Source organism: Calidris pugnax, unplaced genomic scaffold (genome assembly GCF_001431845.1).
Source record: "Calidris pugnax isolate Ruff unplaced genomic scaffold, ASM143184v1 scaffold103, whole genome shotgun sequence".
Classification (NCBI taxonomy): Eukaryota; Metazoa; Chordata; class Aves; order Charadriiformes; family Scolopacidae; genus Calidris; species Calidris pugnax.
In genome coordinates, this window is record NW_015090990.1 from 17759156 (window position 1) to 17783253 (window position 24098).

At 33.7% G+C, this 24098-nt stretch overlaps 1 protein-coding gene across 1 annotated transcript in view; it reads left to right on the plus strand.

The window, feature by feature from the left end:
- Positions 1-24098, plus strand: part of DNAH7 (dynein, axonemal, heavy chain 7) — a 118825-nt gene that overhangs the window by 44455 nt on the left and 50272 nt on the right. The window contains exons 25-39 of the mRNA XM_014954155.1: positions 219-328; positions 795-963; positions 2241-2343; positions 2445-2572; positions 3758-3970; positions 5057-5155; positions 8474-8722; positions 12458-12607; positions 13668-13850; positions 14664-14840; positions 15143-15274; positions 15886-16110; positions 17513-17710; positions 21699-21854; positions 23277-23445. Of these exons, the coding sequence (XP_014809641.1) occupies positions 219-328; positions 795-963; positions 2241-2343; positions 2445-2572; positions 3758-3970; positions 5057-5155; positions 8474-8722; positions 12458-12607; positions 13668-13850; positions 14664-14840; positions 15143-15274; positions 15886-16110; positions 17513-17710; positions 21699-21854; positions 23277-23445 (2461 nt within the window). The remainder of the gene's footprint in view (positions 1-218; positions 329-794; positions 964-2240; positions 2344-2444; positions 2573-3757; positions 3971-5056; positions 5156-8473; positions 8723-12457; positions 12608-13667; positions 13851-14663; positions 14841-15142; positions 15275-15885; positions 16111-17512; positions 17711-21698; positions 21855-23276; positions 23446-24098) is intronic.

Consider the following 24098-nt stretch of genomic DNA (forward strand, 5'->3'; position numbering starts at 1 on the left):
TTTTGTGTCAATACTTTAGTATCTACTAATTGGCAATTTTATTTCTTTATTTGAGTCACATTGAAACTAGTGTATCAGAGCAATCAGTAGTCTGCCATGTAGTTGTTTCTAACAGCATTGGGCCTGTTAGGGAACTTGAGAAATAGTGTTGAGTTGTGGGTGTGTGGGGTTTTTAAAATGATGTATTTAATCTGTAAAATTAATTCCTTGGTTTTTAGGAAGGGCATCTACAAACAAAGATGATCAATGCTGGACTGAAGTATGGATATGAGTATCTGGGCAATACCCCTAGGCTGGTTATTACTCCACTTACAGACAGATGCTACAGGTAAAACTGCAAGTTACTAAATGTACTGTATTAGCAGAATTTATTTAGTTGAGATATTTTAATAAGTCCTGAGAATAGGAGACTCCAGAATTGGGTTATGTTCTAATAGGTATAATTAGAATAGGCTACATTTCTTTTGGTGGAATAGAATTGATTCTGTATTGATATTTTAATTTAAATTTGTGATAAAATTAATCTTTTGTGACACTATAATTAGTGGAAAATTGCAAGAGGATTTAGATTTAGCAAGTTGAAAATAAGCTGTTCTCTATTGTGAACTTCTAGTAAACTTCATACATTACTACACTTTTGTAAACTACAGCTGGCCAGAAGCAAATGAACTGTCCCATCATAGGAAAACGTAGACATGAAATAAGTTGTTAAAAGTTTCATGTAAAATTTAAGGCAGCTGGACATATAGCATGAAAGTTTGTACTTTTTTTTTTTTCCTCTATTTTATTTCCAGAACCCTATTTGGTGCACTACACCTACACCTTGGAGGAGCGCCTGAAGGTCCTGCTGGAACTGGAAAAACAGAAACTACAAAAGATTTAGCAAAGGCTGTGGCTAAACAGTGTGTGGTTTTCAATTGTTCTGATGGATTGGATTACCTTGCATTAGGAAAATTTTTCAAGGTTTGGATAAATTTTGAGGGTCATGTTCTAAATTATATTAAAGCCCTTTAATTATTTTGGCACTTGAAGTGGTCTTAAGATATTGTAAATGTAACTTTCTCCACTTCCAGGCTGCTATATGAGGCTAGTAATGTGCAGACAGGTCTTACCATAATGAAGAGTTCAACCAAAATATCAAAATGTTTTATATGTGCTTTGAAAATGAGATATACCATAATGATTTTATTTCCTTTAAATAGGCAACATAGATGCCATTTCAATGAGTGCATTTTTAATCACTGATTGCAAATTTAAGGGGGCTTGAGGTTTAATCTAAACTCTGAATAAGCTGGTAAGAGTTATTATATTATATAAATGAAGCATATATTCATTTTGATATTAGCCTGAATAGACAGCTCTGTATCATGAAAATCTTTCCTGAATGGACGTCTGTGTCTTGTAGTCCAGTGTCCTGGTTTCGACTGGAATGATACAAAAATACAGCAAGTATGCTTTCTTCCCTGACGTTATGCACCTTCTGAATCAGAGGTGGGATTGGAATGATGTGTCTTCAAATTCAACATGATGGAAGTTCACAAAAATAAGCTAAATTAAGAGAATTTCTTTAGAATGATGAAAGCAAAATTCTGTGTCTTGAATGTTAATGAAGTACGAGGTACCGTTGAAAGACTGCCAATGCTTTACAGACGATACAGTAGCATTTGGGGACCATATCTCAGAAAAGACCTATGAATTAACCAGAACTGTAGGAAAAGAGAATTATTCTTTAGTTGCACTTAAGGCAATGTGGTATGCCGTAAGATGCCATAGCCAAATAGTTAATTTTAGTCATGCAGAAGTCCTTGTGTTGCCTTTTGTCACTGTAAACCCTGTTAGCACAGCTGCAAAGGAAGAGTAAATTTTTGGAGGCTTGTTTAGTGCTGAAATCTTTCTTCCGTGCTGAGTTACAAAATACTGATTATAAAGGTAAGATATGCAAAATGTGTGTGTATTTGACAGGCACTTTGCATATGACAGAAGAATCAGGATTTTTGATTAGTTTGCGCAGCTGTTTTTTTCTTTTTTTTAAACAACTAAACTTATTTTTTATATTTCAGTAATTCTTTTTGAAACAAATTCTATCTGGAATGATTTTGTTTAGAAGTTAGTGCTATGGGTCATGGATATAAATCCTTTCTTTGCACATTAAAACTTTTATCTTATTGCAGAATTGTTTTGATCAGCATGTCCAATATAAGTAGTTGCCTATTAATTACTCATGTGTCTGTCTCTTCTAGGGTTTATTGTGTTGTGGGGCATGGGCTTGCTTTGATGAATTCAACAGAATTGATTTGGAAGTACTCTCTGTGGTTGCTCAGCAAATTTTTACTATCCAGAGAGGTAACCTATTATTTTAATCATATCTTTCACTTATATATGACAAAGAATAAAGATGCAACAGAACCTGCCCAGCAATGACATTACTTTTTATTTCTCCATAGGCATTAATTCAGGATCTGATTTAATAGTATTTGAAGGAACTGAACTGAAACTTAACCCTACATGTGCTGTCTTCATTACTATGAATCCTGGTTATGCTGGACGTTCAGAGCTTCCTGATAATCTTAAGGTATTATAACGCTTGCCATTTTAATAGCTAATACAGAAAGTAAAAAAAGAAATCACTTTTTTTCAAATCTAGAAATTATTAAAAATATTTAATATCAGTTACCTTCGGTTTTTGATTACACTAGTGTAAAAATCATCTTCTCAGAAGAAAAAGGAATTAAAATGGATAATTAGAATGAAAAATAGGAATAAACTAAATTGAAAATGTCAGCAAGTGATTGCTTGATTCAGGTTCTGACTGTCAGGATTTAAAAAGTTTAAAAACCCACTTTGTGTGTTTTTTGGCTGAAAGTTCTAAAATTAAAAGGAGTGCTTTATAGTGTACAAGCAATGAATAATATCTTAATATTGAATAAAAATGTGGGGGGTTTGTTAATTTCTGTTTTTTTATGATCTTTGAGTTTGATTTGAAGAGACTTGTGGTGTTTTTGGTGTAAGGGATTTCTATTCTAAGTTTATTATTGAGTGATTATTACAAGAGCACTATGTTTTCTTACCCTTTAAATACATTTGTTCTGTGTCCATAGAAGCAAAGGGCAATCTGAGCAAATATCTTGGGCTAGATGATCTTAAAGGTCCCTTCCAACCTAGACAATCTTGATAAATTAGTAAAAACGTAGAGATGCACAATCTTTGTAAATATGTCTCAGAACTGTCTGGGAAGTTTACTCACTAACGCATAGTATAAGTACAGGATTCAGAAATGCTACTTGTATCAATGAAAAGAGGATAATTTAAAAAACTTTCTGATAGAATTTGAGAAGCGAAAGTTTTGAAAGTATTCTGATGCTTGTTTGGCAGAGTAAGGGTAAAATTGAAGCATGGGTTCCAGCTAAATAATGCTAGTAGGAGTCTGACAGCATCAACTTAACTTGTGGTAGTTGTATTGCATTCCCCTATTCCTTCTAGAGCTTGTGGTGTTTTATGTGTTTTTGTTGTTAATCTTATATGAAGAAGACCTACAATCATGAATTGTCACAATGGAAAATAAAGTATTTCTAAGTGTTTATGGAAAGCCATTAAATGGACTGTAGTCATAATCGCTGTAGTTAAAATTAATTGGCTGACACTATGTTAATAACATAATGAAAAAATAGTATTTTATGTAATTCTAGAAAAAAAGTTTTGCACAATAATGTGGTATATTTTTTTTCTGATATGATTTTTTCATATATATATTTAATAGGCTCTCTTTAGAACAGTAGCTATGATGGTTCCCGATTATGCCATGATTGCAGAGATTGTTCTGTATTCTTGTGGTTTTGTTACTGCTCGACCGCTGTCTGTAAAAATTGTAGCTACATATCGTCTGTGTTCAGAGCAATTGTCTTCTCAGCACCATTATGATTATGGAATGAGAGCTGTTAAGTCGGTACTTACTGCTGCTGGCAACCTTAAGGTAAACGTTTTTTTGAATTTTCTTTCTTAGCCAATAACTTAGTAATGTGTCTTTTTTGTAACAGAAAGTACACTGTTCTACATAATGGCAAGTAGCTGTTTAAAATTTTGTCCTGTAAATACCTATGAAAAAAAAATGGAAAGGGAGTGTATTAGGGCAGAAGCTGAGGAACATCAGGAATAGATAAAGCTACCTGGCCATTCACCACACCACTTGTCACTGTATGAGGTGCCTATTAAGCGTGCTGATTATGTTTCAGGAATTCTAGGTAAATGCAAATTTACTGAGTTCTTTAGCAAGTTGGCCACTGCTTTGCTCTGCTTTTCTTAGCAGATACAGATGCCTTTGCCGTAGTATGTGAACACTTTCCAGTAACACACTGGCTGGTATCTGCCACATGTGACTTTGATCACCCTTTTATCTTTAAGAAAAATGGTGTAGGATGTAGTATTTTGTTTTGGCTCGCATTGTGGATGAATGTATACATTTTACTAAGAAACTAAGCTGTTCTGTATTAATTCAGTTATTTTTGTTTAGGTAGACTAGTATATTTTATAATTCTCTTCCATTCCAATTTTATTGCAACGCAGAATCCTCCTATTAAAAAAAAGCCTACAAACCCCCAAATCAGTCAGTAAGCCAAGAGGCATATATTTTTATTTTGTTGGTTTTTTTTTTTTATAACCTGGCAGAGAGATCCATATGCAAGTTTTTAGAATTTCCACTTTGTTGAAGACAGAAATTTTACATCAAAGTAGGGAAAATTATTATTCTTACGAAGAAAAGAAATGCATCTTAGACAGCAAAAAAATCGATAGTTTAGGAAAAAATGTCATATCAAATTTATAGTAATACCCATCACTGGGCATAAACTACAGTGAAATTGGCCTGACTATAGAAACCTACTGAAAATATCATGATATGAACGTATAAATATTCATCCAGAGCATATATTGTTATCAGTGGACCAGACCCAGCCAAAATAATTGCATAGATGCACAACAGGAAATGATCAGTAAAACAGGCAAGTTAAACATATGGTTTTTGTGACTATAAAAATTAACTGGCATTTTTAATATTTTTTAGCTGAAATACCCATCGGAAGATGAAGAAATTTTGCTCCTTAGATCCATTACAGATGTGAACCTGCCTAAATTCTTGTCTCACGATTTACCACTTTTTGAGGTAGAGAACACAGATTTTTAGTCATGTAAAGACCTCACTAAAATTACTTGTTGATAAAAATATTATATAACGGGTTTATCAGAGAGATGGACCAAAGACTTTTTTAGTCTAGCTTGTAATTATTTTAAAGCTGTTCCTTCCTAGCAGTACAGAGAGCATTTGGATTTTGATAGTTTAGACCAATAAAAGTTTCTGCCAAGTCTGCTGCTTGAAATAGTAACACAAATTTTTTACATATTGTGTATTCAGTATTTCAGAGTACCTTATAAGTGTTTTTATGAAATATGTAGGTACTAACAGTCTCCTTTTTATAAGAGAGAATTTAGATTTTCATGTAGAACATGCAAAACAGTAAGTAGACTAAGTGGCCCATAATCATCCTTGTCCTAAGTTGATCTCAGTATGGAACTGAGCTGGAGAAAATGATCTGTAAGTTGCTCCTGTGATTTACAGGATGCAGTAACGCAGTCAGTATGTTTTCTAATATGTGCCATTTAGATTTGACTTCTAGTCTGTTACCGCACGATTGGTATGTTTAATATACCTCTGTTTAAACCAGACATGCCCAACAGAAATGTGAGCTGTTAACTTCATTAGGTAAAGTTTGCAATCTTTTCTAGTAGCTGTGAGCTTTCTGTGTGATGTTAGAAAAAGAAGAAAGGGTCTGGGCTGTTATATATAGGTGTTTGGAAACTGTGAAAACATTGTCCTTCAGGTCTGCCTTTTTAAACATTAGTGGAAAGATCTTAGGTGGGAAAAAATGATGTTTCTTCATGTAGAGCCATGGGAATTTGTGTGCAGCTATACACTCACAACATCAAAAGCTCTCATCAGTTGTTTTGGATAGTATGAGGTGTATTTTAGCAGTCATATTAGTTGTGATTACATTTTCAGTGCATAATTCTTATTTTTATGTAATTTTATAATGGAATAAAATGAGGTAATTTCTATAAGAAAACATCCATGGGGGCACGAAAGTAATATGGAAGCTCTTTCCTTCAGGAATTTTAAGAAAATGCCTTAGAAATCTGAAGTACAGGAAAGGTAATTGCATTGCCCAAAGTTATATGAAAGCATAATGAGTTAGAAACTGAAGATATGTCTCTGGACGCTGTTACTCTAATTTAATTAAAATTCATGAGTATGAAGGGACGGTTCATATTTTCATAAGTTTTGAAATAGTGGAGATAAATTTGGAGAAGTCTGGGGAAATTGAAGCATCTTCACTAGTTGTTTCTAAGTTTCAGTCTTTAAGAATAAGAGTAGTAATGTTAAGGATTTAGTGTACAGAAATTAAATATATTTATGAAGTAATACTATATGTTGTTCACTTTCCTAGAATAACAAATATAAATTGCTTTAGAGATGAAATAGCCTTGCTCATACTAACATTTTGCTTGTTGACATATCCCCAAAATAGGAAAAAAAAATACAGTTGAAACTAGGAAGCATCACATTATCAACTTGTAAACAGCAAAAGTTGGCTAAAGAATATAAGGCTCATAAATAGGATTAGAGTATGTAATTAAGTCAGTACAGAATGGATACATGTTACAAAGAAAAAACACAGACAAATGAGCATGATACCACAATGTCAGTGTAATTAGTTATCCATTGTGGGACAGATCTAAGGGTCAGCAATAGGTTAGTATGTGAGAATTGTAATAGCCTAATTCTGTTCTGGAATTAAAGTAGCATTGTTTGAAATAATTATGAGATACAGAAAGAATTCTAAAAAGATTGAAGTTCAGTAGTAGTAATGCAACATAAAAATTTAAATATGATTTTAAGAATTATTTCCATTTTTATTATGAGAAATAATAATTTCTTCCCTTAGTTTATATATTATACTTGAGAGAAATGCGGGAACACTGACATGCTCACTTGCTCGTTTTCATTTTGCTGGTTTTGCTTTCCTTGTTTAAGTCTCCAGTGCAGTCAGGTACATCTGGCTTCAGATGCACAGTAGCTCTTGTGTGTTTATGTAGGAGCATGCAAATGATATGTACTATCCTGTCTTGTTTTGCTCAAAACTCTACTTCACTTTTTTGTAAAGTATCTATAGTCCTTCCAGATTTTTGAATCTTGATTTTTAACACTTAAAGATTTTCCTTTGATACTATCCTGTAGCTTATTGCATTGGGCCCATCATAAAGCCTTTGGGCCCTATTAATGTGTTTGTTTATAATATTGATCCTACCCTGTTGTGGAGAAAACACTTTTACCCAGCAGTACAGCTTATTCAGTGATACTGAATGGTGTCTTTTGATACGGTTTTCCTCCATTTCCCCATATTTATGTTATTCATTTTGTAAGGAGGAAAGGATTAATGGAGTATTTTTTTTTTCTCTCATTATTTTAGCTGTAAAATCTAGCAGGCATAGAAAGACCATACTCTAGCACAAGTGTATAAATCTTCAATTCTTTAACAGAGAGCGTGGAGAAAAAGTGCAGGAGAGGAATGACTAATGGAAGTTTTGGATCAAATGTGTTTCAGACAAGAAAAGTTGGGTTAGTCATAGTAGATTGTAAAACATGCCCCTCGTAGCACAGAACGTTAAGCATATATTTTAATAGACTTAAGTTAAAAAAAAAAAACACACCTACTTTAAGGTCAGGATGTGGGATGCTTATCAACATGTTAACAGTGGAAACTTAAAGTACTAAAAGAGAACCAAGGTACACAGTAGGAGGAAATCAATATACATAGTAACAGGGATAGTGTCAAAATACTGTGGTTCTAAGTTAACCAATAATTGTTATCATTGTAGTTTCTTAAGAACATGTTTTATTTTGAATGGTTTTTTTTGTAATCTTTGCTTTCCAAGTTGATACTGCAGCTCTGTCTAGTTGGAATGATAGCCCAGAGATACTTTTTCTCATTGGTTATATCTTCAGTTTATTCTGTATCTTTCTTGTTTTGTTGTAAGCAAACCTGCAGAAGCATTGCTTTTACATTTAGATTTCAGATAATTGTATTTCAGTTATTGAGGAAAAAAGGTAAACACTTTCTCTGCTTTTAACTGCAAGATTTATGAACTAGTTTAATAAAGCTAATGTTTATCAGGACATAATATGTTTAGATAGTTAATCCCTTATCTGTATGCCCAAGTAAATATGAAAAAGATACATGAAATACATATAAATAATAAAACACAAAATCAGAATTTAGGCTCAGACAACGGTATAGTGAAATTCATAATTATTTTAATCAAAATAGATATTAATCTGCCTATTGTAAAGAAAGGGTTGATTGTATGAGTTTCAAACCAAATTACTGTGAAAATAAATGTACTTTCCAATTAATTGTTTGGATAGGGTATTACTTCTGATTTGTTTCCTGGTGTGAAGCTACCAAAACCAGACTACCATGACCTACTGGAAGCCATCAAAACAAACTGCGACGCTATGAATTTGCAAATGACCGATGTATTTACTATGAAGATCCTGCAGATATATGAGATGATGATTGTTCGTCATGGCTTTATGATAGTTGGAGAGCCTTTTGGTGCAAAAACATCTGCATATCGAGTTCTGGCAGGAGCACTGGGAGACATGTGCGAGAAGGTACCAAAACATTTTTATAAATATTTCTAGTGCAAAACTATTTTCGAACAAATTTTATAAACATATTTTAATATTTATACCGAATGCAAAATTTACTTCAAGGAACTTAAAAGTATAGGGAAAAGCTAAAGAATTTGATTGAGACACTGTACCTCCAAACTTATGTAAGATAGGATGAGGGGTAACGGTTTTAAACTGAAAGAGTGGAAATTTAGATTAGGTATTATGAAGAAATCCTTCACTGTGAGGGTGGTGAGACAAGTTGTGGATGCCCCAGCCCTGGAAGTGTTCAAGGCCAGGTTGGATGGGGCTTTGAGCAACCTGATCTAGTGGGAGGGGCCCCTGCCTATGGCAAGGGGGTTGGAACTAGGTAGATTGGATCACTGGGCCAAGATCAATGGCATGAGTTTCAACAAGGGCAAGTGCCAGGTCCTGCACTTGGGCCACAACAACCCCATGCAGCGCTACAGGCTGGGGGAAGTGTGGCTGGAAAGCTGCCTGGAGGAAAGAGACCGGGGGGTTCTAATTGACAAACGGCTGAATATGAGCCGGCAGTGTGCCCAGGTGGCCAAGAAAGCCAATGGCATTCTGGCTCGTATCAAAAATAGTGTGACCAGCAGAAGTAGGGAGGTGATTATGCCCCTGTACTCGGCACTGGTGAGGCCACACCTCGAGTATTGTGTCCAGTTTTGGGCACCTCAATACAAGAGAGATATTGAGGTGCTGGAGCGAGTGCAGAGGAGGGCAACGAAACTAGTGAAGGGCCTAGAAGACAAATCATACGAAGAGCGGCTGAAGGAGCTGGGGCTGTTCAGTATGAGGAAGAGGAGGCTGAGGGGAGACCTCATCACTCTCTACAACTACTTGAAAGGACACTGTAGAGAGGTTGGGGCTGGTCTCTTCTCACAGGTAATTAACAATAGAACGAGAGGGAACGGCTTCAAGCTCCAACAGGGTAGGTTTAGATTGAACATTAGGAAGGAATTCTTCACAGAGAGAGTGGTCGGGCATTGGAACAGGCTGCCCAGGGAGGTGGTTGAGTCACCGTCCCTGGCTGTGTTTAAGGGACGTTTAGATGCGGTACTGAGGGATATGGTGTAGGGGAGGACTTTGTAGAGTAGGGTAGATGGTTGGACTCGATGATCCCAAGGGTCTCTTCCAACCTCAATGATTCTATTCTATGATCTTTAAGGTCCTTTTCAACCCAAACCATTCTATAATTTTATGATTCTGTGACCTGATTTTAAATATATATATTTCATGTGTTAAATACTCACATTTCATACATTCCATGTCTTGTCACTTAGACAATACATGGCATTTTCTTTTAAATTATTTCATTGAATTGGTCAAACTGCTCCATGTGAAAACTTTATATCAGATTTCAAGCTTATTCATGGGAGCTATTTAACCCTATTTTAACAGAGATTTTTCTGTTCAGAACTGCACCAAACAATGGATATGCTTCATAAACTTATACAAAATTTTGATGACTTTCTGATAAGGATATAATAAACCCATATAAACCCAGAAACTAAATGGTCTCAGATTTTCATTATTTTTGAAACCAGAATATTTAAATTTTTCAGATAAATTTTGGATCTGAAACAAATCCAAGATCTATTCTGCTAAAGGACTTCTTACCTGACATAGGAGAATTGGATAATAATTGTTACCTGTGGAACATTTAAGTGGTCCAGTAGTATAACTGTACCAAATCTTGCACAAATTCAAGCATTGAACCATCTTAGCAAAATCTTTTCATTTCCTTAGTGGTGATCTTCAGGCAGGCGCCTTGTATTTTGGGGCAGATACCAGCAAGACTAGACTGGCTGGGCTTTCATGTTGGTATTGCTATCGAACAACTCTATTCTTCTTATTATTAAAAACTGCTACTTATTTGCTTCCTATATTATATTTCAAATTGTGAAGCTTTTGCTTTAGGTATGCAGGAGAAATTCTGTTCCTGCCTGTCACTCCAATAAAACAATATTTAACTTTCTGCTTTTTCTTTTAATTCAGTGAATCAGTGTCCACTCTTTCCCATTTTTGTTTGTTAAAGAAAAAATTATGTGATCGAGTAAGAAATTTCTATGTGATGATTTTCTTCTTGTTAGCTCACCTTTTCAGTCTCCTCCAATGATTAATCTAATGGTCATCACACCTATTGGAGTTTTTTTTCTTTTTCTTTACTGACACTCTTACGACCCTCTACCCCCCACCAAGAAAAGGTATTAAACTAATGAAGACAATTTCATTTTGATTATGATAACAATTGTTTTTTTGGAGGACTTTTACCATCCTGAATAAAATCTAATTGATCTGAAACAATTAGTTTTTAGTTCTGGGAACTGTAGGAACTATATTGGGACTATATCTGAATTTTATAATTTGGGAACATTGTGATGAGTGAGATGAGAAGGAGAGATTTGTGATGAATGGTAGTAGAAGATGCTAACAGAAACTGTACACAAAAAAAATGTAATGTAATTGCACATCTTGAAGATTATAAATCTAAATTTTTGTCATTGCAACAGTGTTTTAACTTTTTAGCTGGGCAATTGTGACAAAGTTGCTGTACTTGGGGGTTTTTTAAATTTTATTTTTGTCATGCTTGGGTGTTTGCTGCTCACATAGTTTATAACACTTTTCAAGAAGATGTTACCTGTTTTCCCCTTCCTTTAAACATTACATTACCCTCTGACTATTCACTTCCATCAAAAAAAAAGTGTGTTACAATGACTTATAATTCAATACAAACTGTCAGAAAAAGAAGTTGTAACCATACTTTTTTATAAACATACTATTTTTCTCCTTTGAAACAGTATAATAAAAATTCCTACATTTTATATTTTGTGAAGGGAAACAAAGGTTATGTGTACCAGTGGAAGGCAGTCAGACAGGCATGAAATGGTGCTGAACTCCTGATTTCTCAGTTCAAGTGCATCACAATAAGGCTGCTTTTGTAAAGAAAGAGGGTTTTTTCTTAAATCAGGGATACATTTTTCTTATACTTTAACACTATAGTAAGTAGGTGTTTAAATGAATGTTTGCAGTTTGTCACTTTTGCTTGTAATTTATTCCTGTAGAACAGTGTTTTTCGGCTACCTGATCTCTGATGTGCGTGGTATTAAATGTCTTCTTTAGTCACAAGGAGAGAAGAAAAGAATCAGCTGAAGTTTAATCAGAAAGTAAAATTAGTTATCCTTACGTGGTTTAATAAAAAAAAAAAAGAAACCACCAAAACCCAAACAACCCAAAAACCCAAACCTACTTTTTAATGTGATTTTGACATCAATCTCAGAAATTTACCAAGGCCGTTATATTTATTCCTTAAACCTGGGAAAAATGTGATAGAGAAACAAAAGGGCTTGGCCTGTTGTATAATCCCTGCAAGTGTAAGAATAGAACTTGGGTTTCTTGATTGACTTGCCTAATGTCCCGTTCACTAACATGAAAAAAGATATGTGTTTAAAAATTCCATCTTCATTTATCGAGCCACTGTTCAGTATTAAAATTGGGCTTCCAAATACCTGTGAAAAAGTTGGGATAATTGTCTTTAGACACTTGTAAACCATCTTTCAACTGAAATACGTGTAATATCTTTTCTGCTGTAAATTGATGGAGTCTTTATGAAGATGTAATAATATATAACTGTAAAATTCAAAATAAAACAAATGGCATAATAAAGCACATGTTTGGTGTTAACAGATTTTATTACTTTTGTGTCTTCAGGGGCTGATGGAAGAAAACAAAGTTCAGATCACTGTTATAAATCCCAAATCCATAACAATGGGTCAGCTATATGGACAATTTGATCCAGTGTCACATGAATGGTCAGATGGCATCCTCGCAGTGAGCTTCAGAGCATTTGCTTCTTCCCCAGTAAGTGCTTAAGAGGCTTAGAGCATTTTGGAAAATGACTTTTCAATTTATAAATTTTAGATTTTAGTTCCATGTTGTTTGCATAACCATTGTAGAAATCACGTAGTTAATTATTTGAATGCAGAGACTGCAGTTTGGCTTGATTGTAGTGTGCTTCAGGGCAAAGTACTTTTTGGATGCTGATGAATTAAGATTTGTGTTTCAGAAGTCCTTATGTGAAGAAAAAGGGTTTGTTTGTTTATGTTATCAATAAATAAGTATTTAATCTTTCTACCATATTTTCACTTCTTATTTTGTCTGATGATGGCCCATGTCTCTGCTGTTTATGTGTGTGGGCATTTTGATGCTTATTTTGGAAGAAACTACTGTCTGAGTGTGGCTTATGGCTGACCTTCCATTAAGATCCATTGACATATTTTCTCTGAGTATAATAAAAGATATATCTACCTGACAGAAACTTTACTTTTGCTAGTGATTGCAGTGTCAGACTCTTTGTCCCTATAAACTTAATTAAACTAATAGTATATTGAAGTGGATCAGTGCAAAATTCACTATCTGTAATAACATTTGCAGAACGGCACAACTGCTTTGTATTTTCCTATTAAAAATATTGTGAACACCTATGACTATTTGTTTATATTGTAAAACCTCAGACACATTACATTTAGATATTACCATGTTCCTTAAATTAGTCCTATTGACTTCCATGGTAAGGGTGCAGTAGGTATTAACAGTCTCACTGTGTTATTACTCAAAGTATTTGAATATGTTGCTGTTTGACAGAAGCAATGTACTGCATTGCTAGTATAACTGAAAGAAATCAGTCAAAGATATTAACCTTCTATTGTTAGCTACAATGTACGCTTTAAAGTTGTAAAACTAAATTGAGAATGTAGATTGTCATTTCTGGAACTACTTGTGAATACCACTCTGTACTCCAAGTATTTTCAATTTTTTTTTTTTTTTGTGGAAAATAACTTTAGATCTAAAATATTATTTTACAGCAAACGTAATAAAATAAATTGTAAATATTTGATTAAAAATATTTTCTGTAAATCAGACTCCAGATAGGAAATGGCTGATTTTTGATGGACCAGTGGATGCAGTGTGGATTGAGAATATGAATACAGTGCTTGATGATAATAAAAAGCTGTGCCTTATGAGTGGAGAGATCATCACAATGTCACAGCAAATGAGTCTTATTTTTGAACCAATGGATTTAGAAGTTGCTTCTCCTGCTACTGTAAGTACTCATTGTTTAAAGACTGAGTGCAAATGTCTTTGATTATTGTGATACATATTCTAATTTTTAAAAAATATACTTAACTGAGAATAGTAATTATCAGTTTGTATTTCTTTGACATATATTTAAAAAATAAAACATTATAGCTTGGATTTCTTGTTGAAGTTTTTAATAAGCTTACAATATGTAAAAAATTACATATTTATGTGTGCAATGTAAATTACAATGCAGAAGATTCAGTAACTGTTCAGAGTCCACCCCTTACAAGTGCCTGGTAAGAAAACTAAAATCATTTATGAGTAAATCTTTAATCTCCCAGACAAATTCTGATAAAATCAGCAATCACTGCATTTCTGGCACTTGCCTGTATCTATCTGATGGGAGTTTGTGGAATGCAAAAATTTTCTCTTGAATATGAGTAGAGGTTCAGATAATAATATAAACAGAACAAAATATCTGCATAGTCATACTGGGAAGGAGTTTTTACTTAAAAATTACGTAAAAATTAATTAAAAATCAAATGTTAGGCACTCTAGTAGTTTATTATATTTTGTGAAATTAATGTTGGGAACTAATTTGATTTAAGAGAAAAATCTGGTTTTGACATTGTTTCCTGTTGGCTGAAAAAACAAAGCTAAAAACTCATCTGTCTTGGAGCTCACAGAACTCCACTGCAAACTTTATACCAGCTTCTAATAATCCCAGAAGATCTATGTTATAACATTGAATGTTACTTTAAGTTCTTTTAGATAGGAAAAAAACCTTTGGAGATTGCATAAAATACCATGCACTTGTTTGTTTCTTTATTTTTAGGTTTCAAGGTGCGGTATGGTCTACATGGAGCCCCATTTGTTAGGCTGGAGACCATTAATAATGTCTTGGCTAAATACAATGCATTCAGGAATCAGCTCTGTGCATAAAGAATTTATAATAGGCCTGTTTGACAGAATGATTCCACTCTGTCTTGAGTTTATCAGGAAGCACACAAAGGTAGGATAAAGAACTTTTCTGAGAAACTAAGAGGGTATGAATTACTTTCTTCCAAGTGCCAAAGGAACAAATTCTTTATTTGGACCATATTAATTAATTTTTTTTAAAAAAACAGCTGTTAAGATGAAGGCTGTGAGCAAGGTTTCTGTGTGCATTTTTTAACTTGCTTGTGAATGTATTTTAGACATATTTATCCTACTTTTTTTTAATCTTCACAGTGAGGAAAAAGCCTTACCATCTTTAGCAGTCTCTTTTCAGTGAGTAAAACACACCTGGAACTGAGAGTACTTCTTTCTTTCCAGGAACTGTCTCCTACTTCAGATACAAACCTAGTTCGTTCACTAATGAATCTAATGGACTGCATGATGGATGAATTTGCTGATGAAGCCAAAGTTAAAGCTATGAATGACCATGACATTTTATCTTGGCTTGAGGTAGGCTGTTTGTTTACCATACAGAATAGGGAATTCAAAACCCAGGCTTTAGTGAAATGGACTTAACAAGCAATAAAACCCATTTTTCATAATTAGAATACATATTTTGTAATGTCCATTGAGGAAAATAGTATTACCTTCTTTATAATTGATGTGTAGTTGAGTCTGACATCTTTGATGTCTTGATATAAATTTAATGAATTTTATACAAACCACCTGAAATTGTATATGATTCTCCAGTTGATCCAGATCAATGCTATCTAAGGATTGCAAGTGAAGTCCTGGTAACAGGCGTAGCCATCACTGTATGAGATAGGCTTTTGAATAACAGAAAGAAAATCTAAATTTTTCTGCAATAAAAAGCAGTCTATGCTTGAACTTTATCAAAATAACAGCTCTGTGCTGAGCAGGTCAGGCATTTTGCTGCACAACAAAGGGGATCAGATGCTGATACTTAACATAAATGGTGTTCTATTTTACCAGCAACATGGTTCCATACTACATACATAAAATCAAGTTGGTCCAATGTAATTTTACTGTAATTTGTGGCAAAGATTTTTTTTGACATATGCAGGTACTGAAGTTACATTTTGGTTTTTTTCCAACTCTAGGGTATTTTTTTGTTCTCACTGACATGGTCTGTAGGAGCTAGCTGTAAGGAAGATGATCGACTGAAATTTGACAAAATTGTACGAGAAATGCTTAATGGACCAATTAGTGAGGAGACAAGAGAACGATACAAATTGTTGAGCAGTATTGATCAACAGCCTTCAAAAGCTTTCACAGTCCCATTTCCAACAGAAGGAACGATTTATGATTATCGGTTTGTCAAGCAGGTAAGGATTGCAAAATGAGATGTGTAGTTCTATTTTGAAGTAATCTTTTATGAATGCTACAAGGTGTGTATTGTTATTGTAAATTTCTTCCTTCTGCCTGCTTCTTTTATCACGGACTAGCCAGACATCCACCCTCGCAAGCCTAGTGGTGGTCTAGTGTTCTGGCTGGGGCTTGGCAGTACCAAAGCCTGTCTTTTTGGCTACCAGAGCAATTGCCTGTTGTAGCAAAACAAGTTTGCAGGAAATCTCAACCATGGTTTTTTTTTTTTTCTGTTGTTTTTTTACTCTTGATTTCTTGCAAGATTATTTTATTTTGCATTTCAGCACTTTCCTTAGGTTGAGGGAGCACTTGATATACTTCATGCCATAACTCTTTCATGACTATTGTAGGCTGCTTCTCTGCCTCCTCTTCTCCGCCCCTTTTCCTGGGATTGTGATGCATCTCTCAGAGAAGTCATCTCTGAAGATGACTTCACACACTGAATCTAGTATGCTCCAGAGACTCCCAAGATAAAATAAATGTACCTTTTTTTTTTTGAGTTATCGTTCCTGTGAAGTCCTGTTGCAGTAGAATGCGAATTACTTTTGTGTAGATTTCAGCTCATGCATGATTCCTATGTCATGCCAAGGAAAGTGGCTGAGATTTCAATCAGCAGTAAAGGCTTTATATCTTCTGATAATAATCCATAAAAACATGTTCTTCCGGTAAAGGGGTTTTTGTGTTAAGAGGTGGGAATACGCCCCCTCTAAGAAAGACTTATGGGAACTTCATATGACTTCTATCTCAAGATAGATTATTATTATTTTTATAGGATGGAATATATATTTATTTCAGGGCTATTTACAATTTTTTAAAATATCCTTATATTAATTTACTGCTAAAGAGTTTGACATCTTTTAAGACTCCTCTAGTAGGCTGGTCAAAAGGAGAAAATTTTGCTGTGGAGCTTCAGCACAAAAATTAATCTGCCCTCAAATTCCATCATTTGGAGGTGTTTATGAATGAGAATCTGTGAAAAGACTGACTATGCTTTTTTAATTTTAATGATTAAATTTATACAGTAATTTCCTATTTCATTACATATTTTTATACTATATATAATGCACATATATCCCATTATATATGTATAGCATGCATACAGATATAAGAGGTAAGATAAAGTCCTTGTCTATCAGCAGTTGCATGCTTCAGGCAAAGACATTATATTTCTTTTTAAATAGTCTCAATTGAAAGTACTGCATTCTGAAACAATCCTATGACATTATTTTTTAATCCTTTTAAAAAAATGGTTGATAACCCCATCTCTGAAGTCAGAGAGTTTTGATTTTTCTATTTCCATTGGTTCTATGCTGTTTTTTCCTGTTTATTATAAATATATGACTTTCTTGTATGTTAAAATAGGGAGCAGGAATTTGGGAACCTTGGGTGGAAACACTCAAATCAGCTCCTCCTATACCTCAAGATATGATGTTTAATGAAATAATTGTACCAACTCTGGATACTGTTCGATACATGGCATTGATGGAATTATTGACAGTGCATCAAAAACCTTCTATATTTGTGGGGCCAACAGGAACTGGAAAAAGTACCTATATTACCGTAAGTACTTTTAATAGTGACATTAGACATCTTTTATAAGGGGTAAGATGAGGAATAATTTGGTAACACTTTTTTAAAAGGAAAATGAGATATGAATTGTTGGATATTATGACATGAAATTACAGGCAACTAAAAATGCAGTTGCGTAGCAAAAGTTGATGGTTTGGGATATTTTATTTTTTTTTTGCTTCTCTGAATTTCCAGACAAAGTTGTTAAGAAGCACCCAGATATCCACTGGAATAAGCCGTTAATAGAACGCAGAATATTCACTTTGGTTCCTGTACTGATTTACTGTGCATTGTTATTATAGATATAATTGGGATAGTCCAGAGAGACACTGATGCACAAAAGACTAAACCATTTAGTAAGACATCCAGTTAGGATTGCTCAAAACAACAAGAAAGGAAATGTGTATGTCCTAGAGCTAGAAGCATCAAAAATGCGTGCTGCTATTACTGTGGAAAAGTTTTGTAGATAACTTTTTCTAGTCTGATGCTATTATGGCAATTCCATGTACTGGAAAACAGGGAAGAACAAGAATTTTCCCACTGAAAAAAATGTGAAGGCAAAACATTATTAGTAGTATTACCAAACAATTCTCTAGAGAAAAAGACTGTAGTAGGATGGGGAATTGGCTACTCGAAATCTTCCCAGGCAGTTTTCTTCAGATAACCAGTTAGCTATATCCAGTCATTACAATGAAAAGCAGCTGCTGATTTCAGCATAAATAAATTTTAAATCAAAACACAATGGTGTGTTATGTTTTATAGAATGCCAGATATTCTTTATGCATCTTATCCTTGTCTTTAGGAGAAAATGGAAAAGTACCACAAATAATGACAATCTATTTTGACTGTAGCTTTTGGCAGTACACAGTTTCTGTTATTTCTGAAACAAAATCTTCTTGGCACAGCACTAATATATGATCTAGTTTTAGGATTTTTTAGCTTTATATAGTCTTCCTGTAGAAAGGAAAAAAATGGATTTTTTTTTTTCAGTATATAAACAGCTGTTTCAACTTGTGTCTCTCTAGGAAGTAGCAATGTCAACAATGGTTTAGTCATTAAAGAAGTTATGTTATACATTGGTATCTCATATCAGCCATCTTACCTAGACTAATATACTGCATATTTCTATATATGACAGACAGAATACATTAAAAGTACTATTAAGGTGGTGAGATAGAGAGTTCAGAAGCTAATATATTCTACCTAATACAATAATTTGACATCTCTTGCACGTTCATTATGATAAACTCTTGAATTGCATGATCATACGCTTTTTCCCCACTGCTGTAGGATTCTGGTCTTACCGCTATGAATATTAGTCTATTAACACTTTTAAAAAAGAAAAAATACTTTTATGTAGAACTTCTGCTCCACTTGCAGAGCTTAAAAAACTTGCAGTAAGATCAGGGAAACGGCAGCTTTAGGGGATGGATTCTGTCCCTGTCAGTGTCAGGTGTCCTCTGTAACAGTAGACATCTAAATCAATCTTTTCACAGGCAATTATTATGTTATTTTGGTGTTCCTTATTTTCTGGAGTGCTGATTTGAATCCATGGATTGTGATTTGCAGAAGTACTGTTCTTAAAAAATCAAATTGTTGTTATCTGAAGTTAGATATCTAATTGAATAATATTTTGCCCATTACCTCTCTGTGTCTTTGTGCTGGTATATACCACAGAAAAGCTTGTAAGAAAATTTTGTCCTTGAATATGATTTGAATTCTGTTTAATAAGTACGATAAGCACTGATCACTGAAGAGGAAAAAAATAATTGACAGGGTTTTTTTGTCACCAGTGTGCAGTTTTATGTTGAAGGATTTCTTAGCCTAGAACTTAGCCTTAGTTCTGAGCCTAATGATAGTCCAAATACATGATAGTTTGTAATAAAAATGTTTGATGTAAGTAATGACTTAGTACAGCCAAATACAATATATTTCTCAGAGCTTGTGAAATTCTAATCAAAGGGAATAACAATCTTGTAAAAAGCATTCTAACTTCAGGTGATTGAGTAATAAATCAAGATAAATGATAGGGTTTTTTTATCTTTTCCATGTCTACAAATAGGTTTTCTGTCTGAAGTCAAATTGTATAATTGGAAGCAGATTTTATTATCCTTTTGAAATAATTGAATCGTGATTTTGTGATAGAGTATTTCCGTTTTTCATTGTCAGTCACCAAGTGATGCTTTCTTCATTTTAATTTTGTCATATGGTTATTAAAATATCAATGGGGTAATAGAAAATTATTCTAATGGTCTAGATTAAAAATTTAGGTAAATTTTAATTCTTCAGTCAGTCTGACAGATACTATGGGTTAAGTCCTGATATCATCAATCTTTCTGGGAGACTATTAAAGCCTGAAAGGCAATAGAACCGTGCCAATAGAATTTTCATGCTGTTCAGGTTCACTTACAGAAATTTCCAAGTTCAGCATTTTTCACCAGTTTCCATGTAGATCCCGGGGAAGGTATACTTTTGAGGCAAAAACTGGATGTGTAAGTGGAGATATGGCAAAGCCATTATTGCATTTTTAGCTAATCAGATTGTGTAAGTAAATCATAAGAGAGAAAGAAGAACCTGTCCTGTGAGCAGCACAAATTGATTTTTTTGTTCTATTTTCCTGCAGTATGTCTTTTTGTAGTAGATTTTGCTTCTGTTGATTGCTCCAATCCAATCAGCATGAAGCCTGTATACACTCAATTGTTTTGCAAAGGAAACAAAACTTGAAAGTTATGTAAGCAGGTAAAATAAAATTGGCATCATAGTCTTGAATCTGTTATCTTTCCTTTCTTTTGTGTGATAAAAATTAACTGTGAAGTTACTGACTAAGGATTATTTAACTTTCATTTTAAGTTACTTTTCTGAAATAATTTTGAAGCAAATAAATATTAAGGCTGGACGGAGATCTGTTCATAAAAGACTGTTCCTGTGATATTGATGTCAGAAAAAACAATAAAGCATAAGTAAAATTCATTTTTTATAATGTTCTTTGTTATAAACAAAGATTATAAACAATAATCTTCATTGTTGATAATGAAGAATATGACTAGTTTCTTCTGTCCAGTTCATTTCTGGTCTGATAATTATGAATGATAATTCTTGGGAGTTCAGAACTGAGCAAAGAAATAAAAGAAGTATGGCCATTGAGTCACATTTCTCACAGTTTTCCGAAGTTGTCATTGTTATATTTTTGTGCAGCAGCTCAGGTCCTTCAAGGATAGAGATTAAACTTTTTTTCTGCTGAAAAAACAATATGGTCTGTAAGGTCCCAACAGCTGCTGGCAGAGATTAGTCTTGTCATTAGAGACATTATTATTAGAGGAAGAGTGGAAGGGTATTTTCCCCCTGTCGTTTTACTCATGTGTGGGTAAGAAATGAGTCCTATTCAGTCTTTCTTGAAATACTGACTTTAATCCAGATTTCCTCCAGAGATTAAATTGCAGCTGCCATAAAGGGCTTTTGGAGGTAGTTAGCATTATAAAATACTACCAGTCTTGATGGTCAGGCTTATCTTTAGATATTCTTCATATGCCTTTTAAAGGAAATATTCCTGGTAACTCTTCAAAACTAGGCATAAATATTTGGACCTGCAGATACTTTTGCAAATTTGGGTGTGGATTAATAGGCAATATATATCAACTCTAATTAGTACTATGAAGTATCATGTGTGCAAAATATTAACATACTGAATTTCTATAATACACAGGGAGATTTTTTTTTTTGAGAAAACGTGAAAATGTCCATATTGGAGGTAGAAATTTTTCTCTGATGAATTAAGTTTCTTACGTTTTGAATATTCAAGAATACTGGTTTATCTGATGAAATATGATTATAAGAGTTCTCTTAGAGATAAATTACTACTTTATCATTTTAAATGAAATAGAAATGGTACAAAAATGTCTGTTTTCTATTTGCTAAGGTGATATAAAATCTGTTTATCTATGTATATCGTTTAACTTTCTCATCTTCACCATCCTTCCAGAATTTTCTTTTAAAAAATTTGAATAAAGAAGTCTACAAGCCACTGCTTATTAACTTTTCAGCACAAACTACAGCAGCTCAGACTCAGAATATTATAATGTCCAAGCTGGACAAAAGGAGAAGGGGAATTTTTGGACCTCCTATTGGGAAAAGAATGGTAACTGATATATTTTGATATGTAAATAAGTGTTTAAATGCAAAAAAATATTGTAAATGCATTATTTTCTCAGCTGATCACAGGTGATAGTAAGAAAGGATGCTCAATTTGAAATATACTGTCAGAGTTCTAGTTCTTCTAATTTAAATGTCATGATTCTCTTCTTTCTCCCTTCTTGCAGTAATATGCATCCTGTTTTAATCAACAGAAGAAAATGTGATATATGATATGATATTAATAATTGTGAACAGTATTGTCATACCTCCCCCTCTGAATTTTGTGATATTATCATTGAGATAAGAGTTCTGTATGGGTAAGCTTGTTGCTGGTATGAAATCAGCATTGAGAAATTAGCTTTGAGCATGAGGTTGAAGTAGAACTCCAAGGATCTTCCAAACTAGATGGTTCAATGATTTTTGAAGCATTAAAGGAAATTTGAATCTTCTATGTTATCACTGATGCTTACCAAACCCTTCGAGATCAACAGAACTCTGAGTACTCGGAAGCTTGAGAAGGATATTAGAGTAGACCTCTTTTTCTTTTTTTCCTGCAGTGAGTAAATAATTTTCTCCTCTGTCTAGAAGAGATGCAATGAGATTGAAAATTGAAATCTTGGGAATTCCTGTTATCTCTATTGTTTTTTTTTAACCCAGATTAAGGAAAAATTTTTCTTTTAAAGCAAATTTTAAAATTATCATGTTTAAAATGCAGTGATAGATGTGTATGATTTAATATTTGTACTTTTAGGATGCCTATAGACTTTTTGTATTTGCAGCCTTGTTTTTTTCTTATTTTTGGTATTTCGCAGCTATTATCTAATATATGCTTGTTATCAAGAGCAACTTGTGTTAATTTTAGAAGTTTCATAAGTATCATTTAAAGTGTTTTAAGGTCTTTCCCTGTCTCCCTCTCCAAGCTATTCTTTTAAGGTGTATTGTAGCCCAATCTTAAAAATGTAAAGATACTTTGAAGGGATACATTTTGTCTTGATCTGTAGCCATCAAGAAAATTTCAAACCATAGTCTCACTGAAGTTTGAGATTTTTGTGAGTCGTCTTGGCTCTATCTTTATTTCAAAGAAAAGCCGTACAAGTAGCACAGTAAGGTTTAAATAGCAGGATTAGTTTACCCTCTTTCACTAAACACATTTAGAAATGAGAAGCACAGTATTTCCTCTATAGGTATGTTTTGCAATGGCTTTAGAGTGGCACAGTTACTTCTCTTAAGTTCAATTTTTATTTAACTTAGCAGCAATTCCATTAAGAATTTAGGGTTACTTTTCAAGAACACGAATTTATATGTATCACTGCTATTAATTGTAATGGGAATGAATTGATGTGTAGGGTAGCCAGAATCAAGCGAGATGGTGCCATACATTCAATAAAATAAATAAATGCAAAATCCTTTATGTTTTTGTTTTCAGGTCGTATTTGTAGATGATGTTAATATGCCTGCACGAGAGGTCTATGGTGCTCAACCACCTGTTGAATTACTACGGCAGTGGTTAGATCACTGGAATTGGTATGACCTTAAAGACTGCTCAATGATTAAACTTGTAGATATTCAGATTGTTTGTGCAATGGGACCACCAGGTAAGAGATGAGTCTTACATGCTTTTTCCAGCTTCTTTTGTTTCCAAAGATGGAATGCTTATTGATGCATAGTTTTATCATTTGGGTCTTTATGGCTCAAGGAACCTTTTCCTTGCAGGAAACATGAACAGCAGTCACAGTAGAGTGCTTGAGGAATAGCAGAGAGACTACACAAGCCTGCTAGAAAGAAATATTGCTTTTCAGGAAGAATGTATCTACAAAGTATTTATGAAATTCCTTTGTTCTAATGAGACCCCTCAGTCAATTTTATTCTCTTCAAAACTTTTCTAAATATCACTAAGTGATGTTTTTAAGCAGATAAACCTTACTTTATTTGGCCAAAAGAAAGAAGTAAAGCATATGATGTAAAGAGGTCATTGTATTTCTGCTAGCCTGCATACACATTGACTACATGAGCTATTTAATTAAAAAAATTGATTCTGGCATATTTTATCAGTTAAATTGAGGAATTAATGGTTCTTTCTGATGCAGTTGTGTATGCTTTTAAGCAATCTATACAATCCATTTCCTTCACAGAATTGTTAATAACCATGTTGCTATCAGACCACCTAAAAAGTATGTCATAGCTGAGCACATTTATAGTGTTTAATCAGGCTGTGACTGCTGCTTTCCTTCTCTTTTCAAGTCCAGCC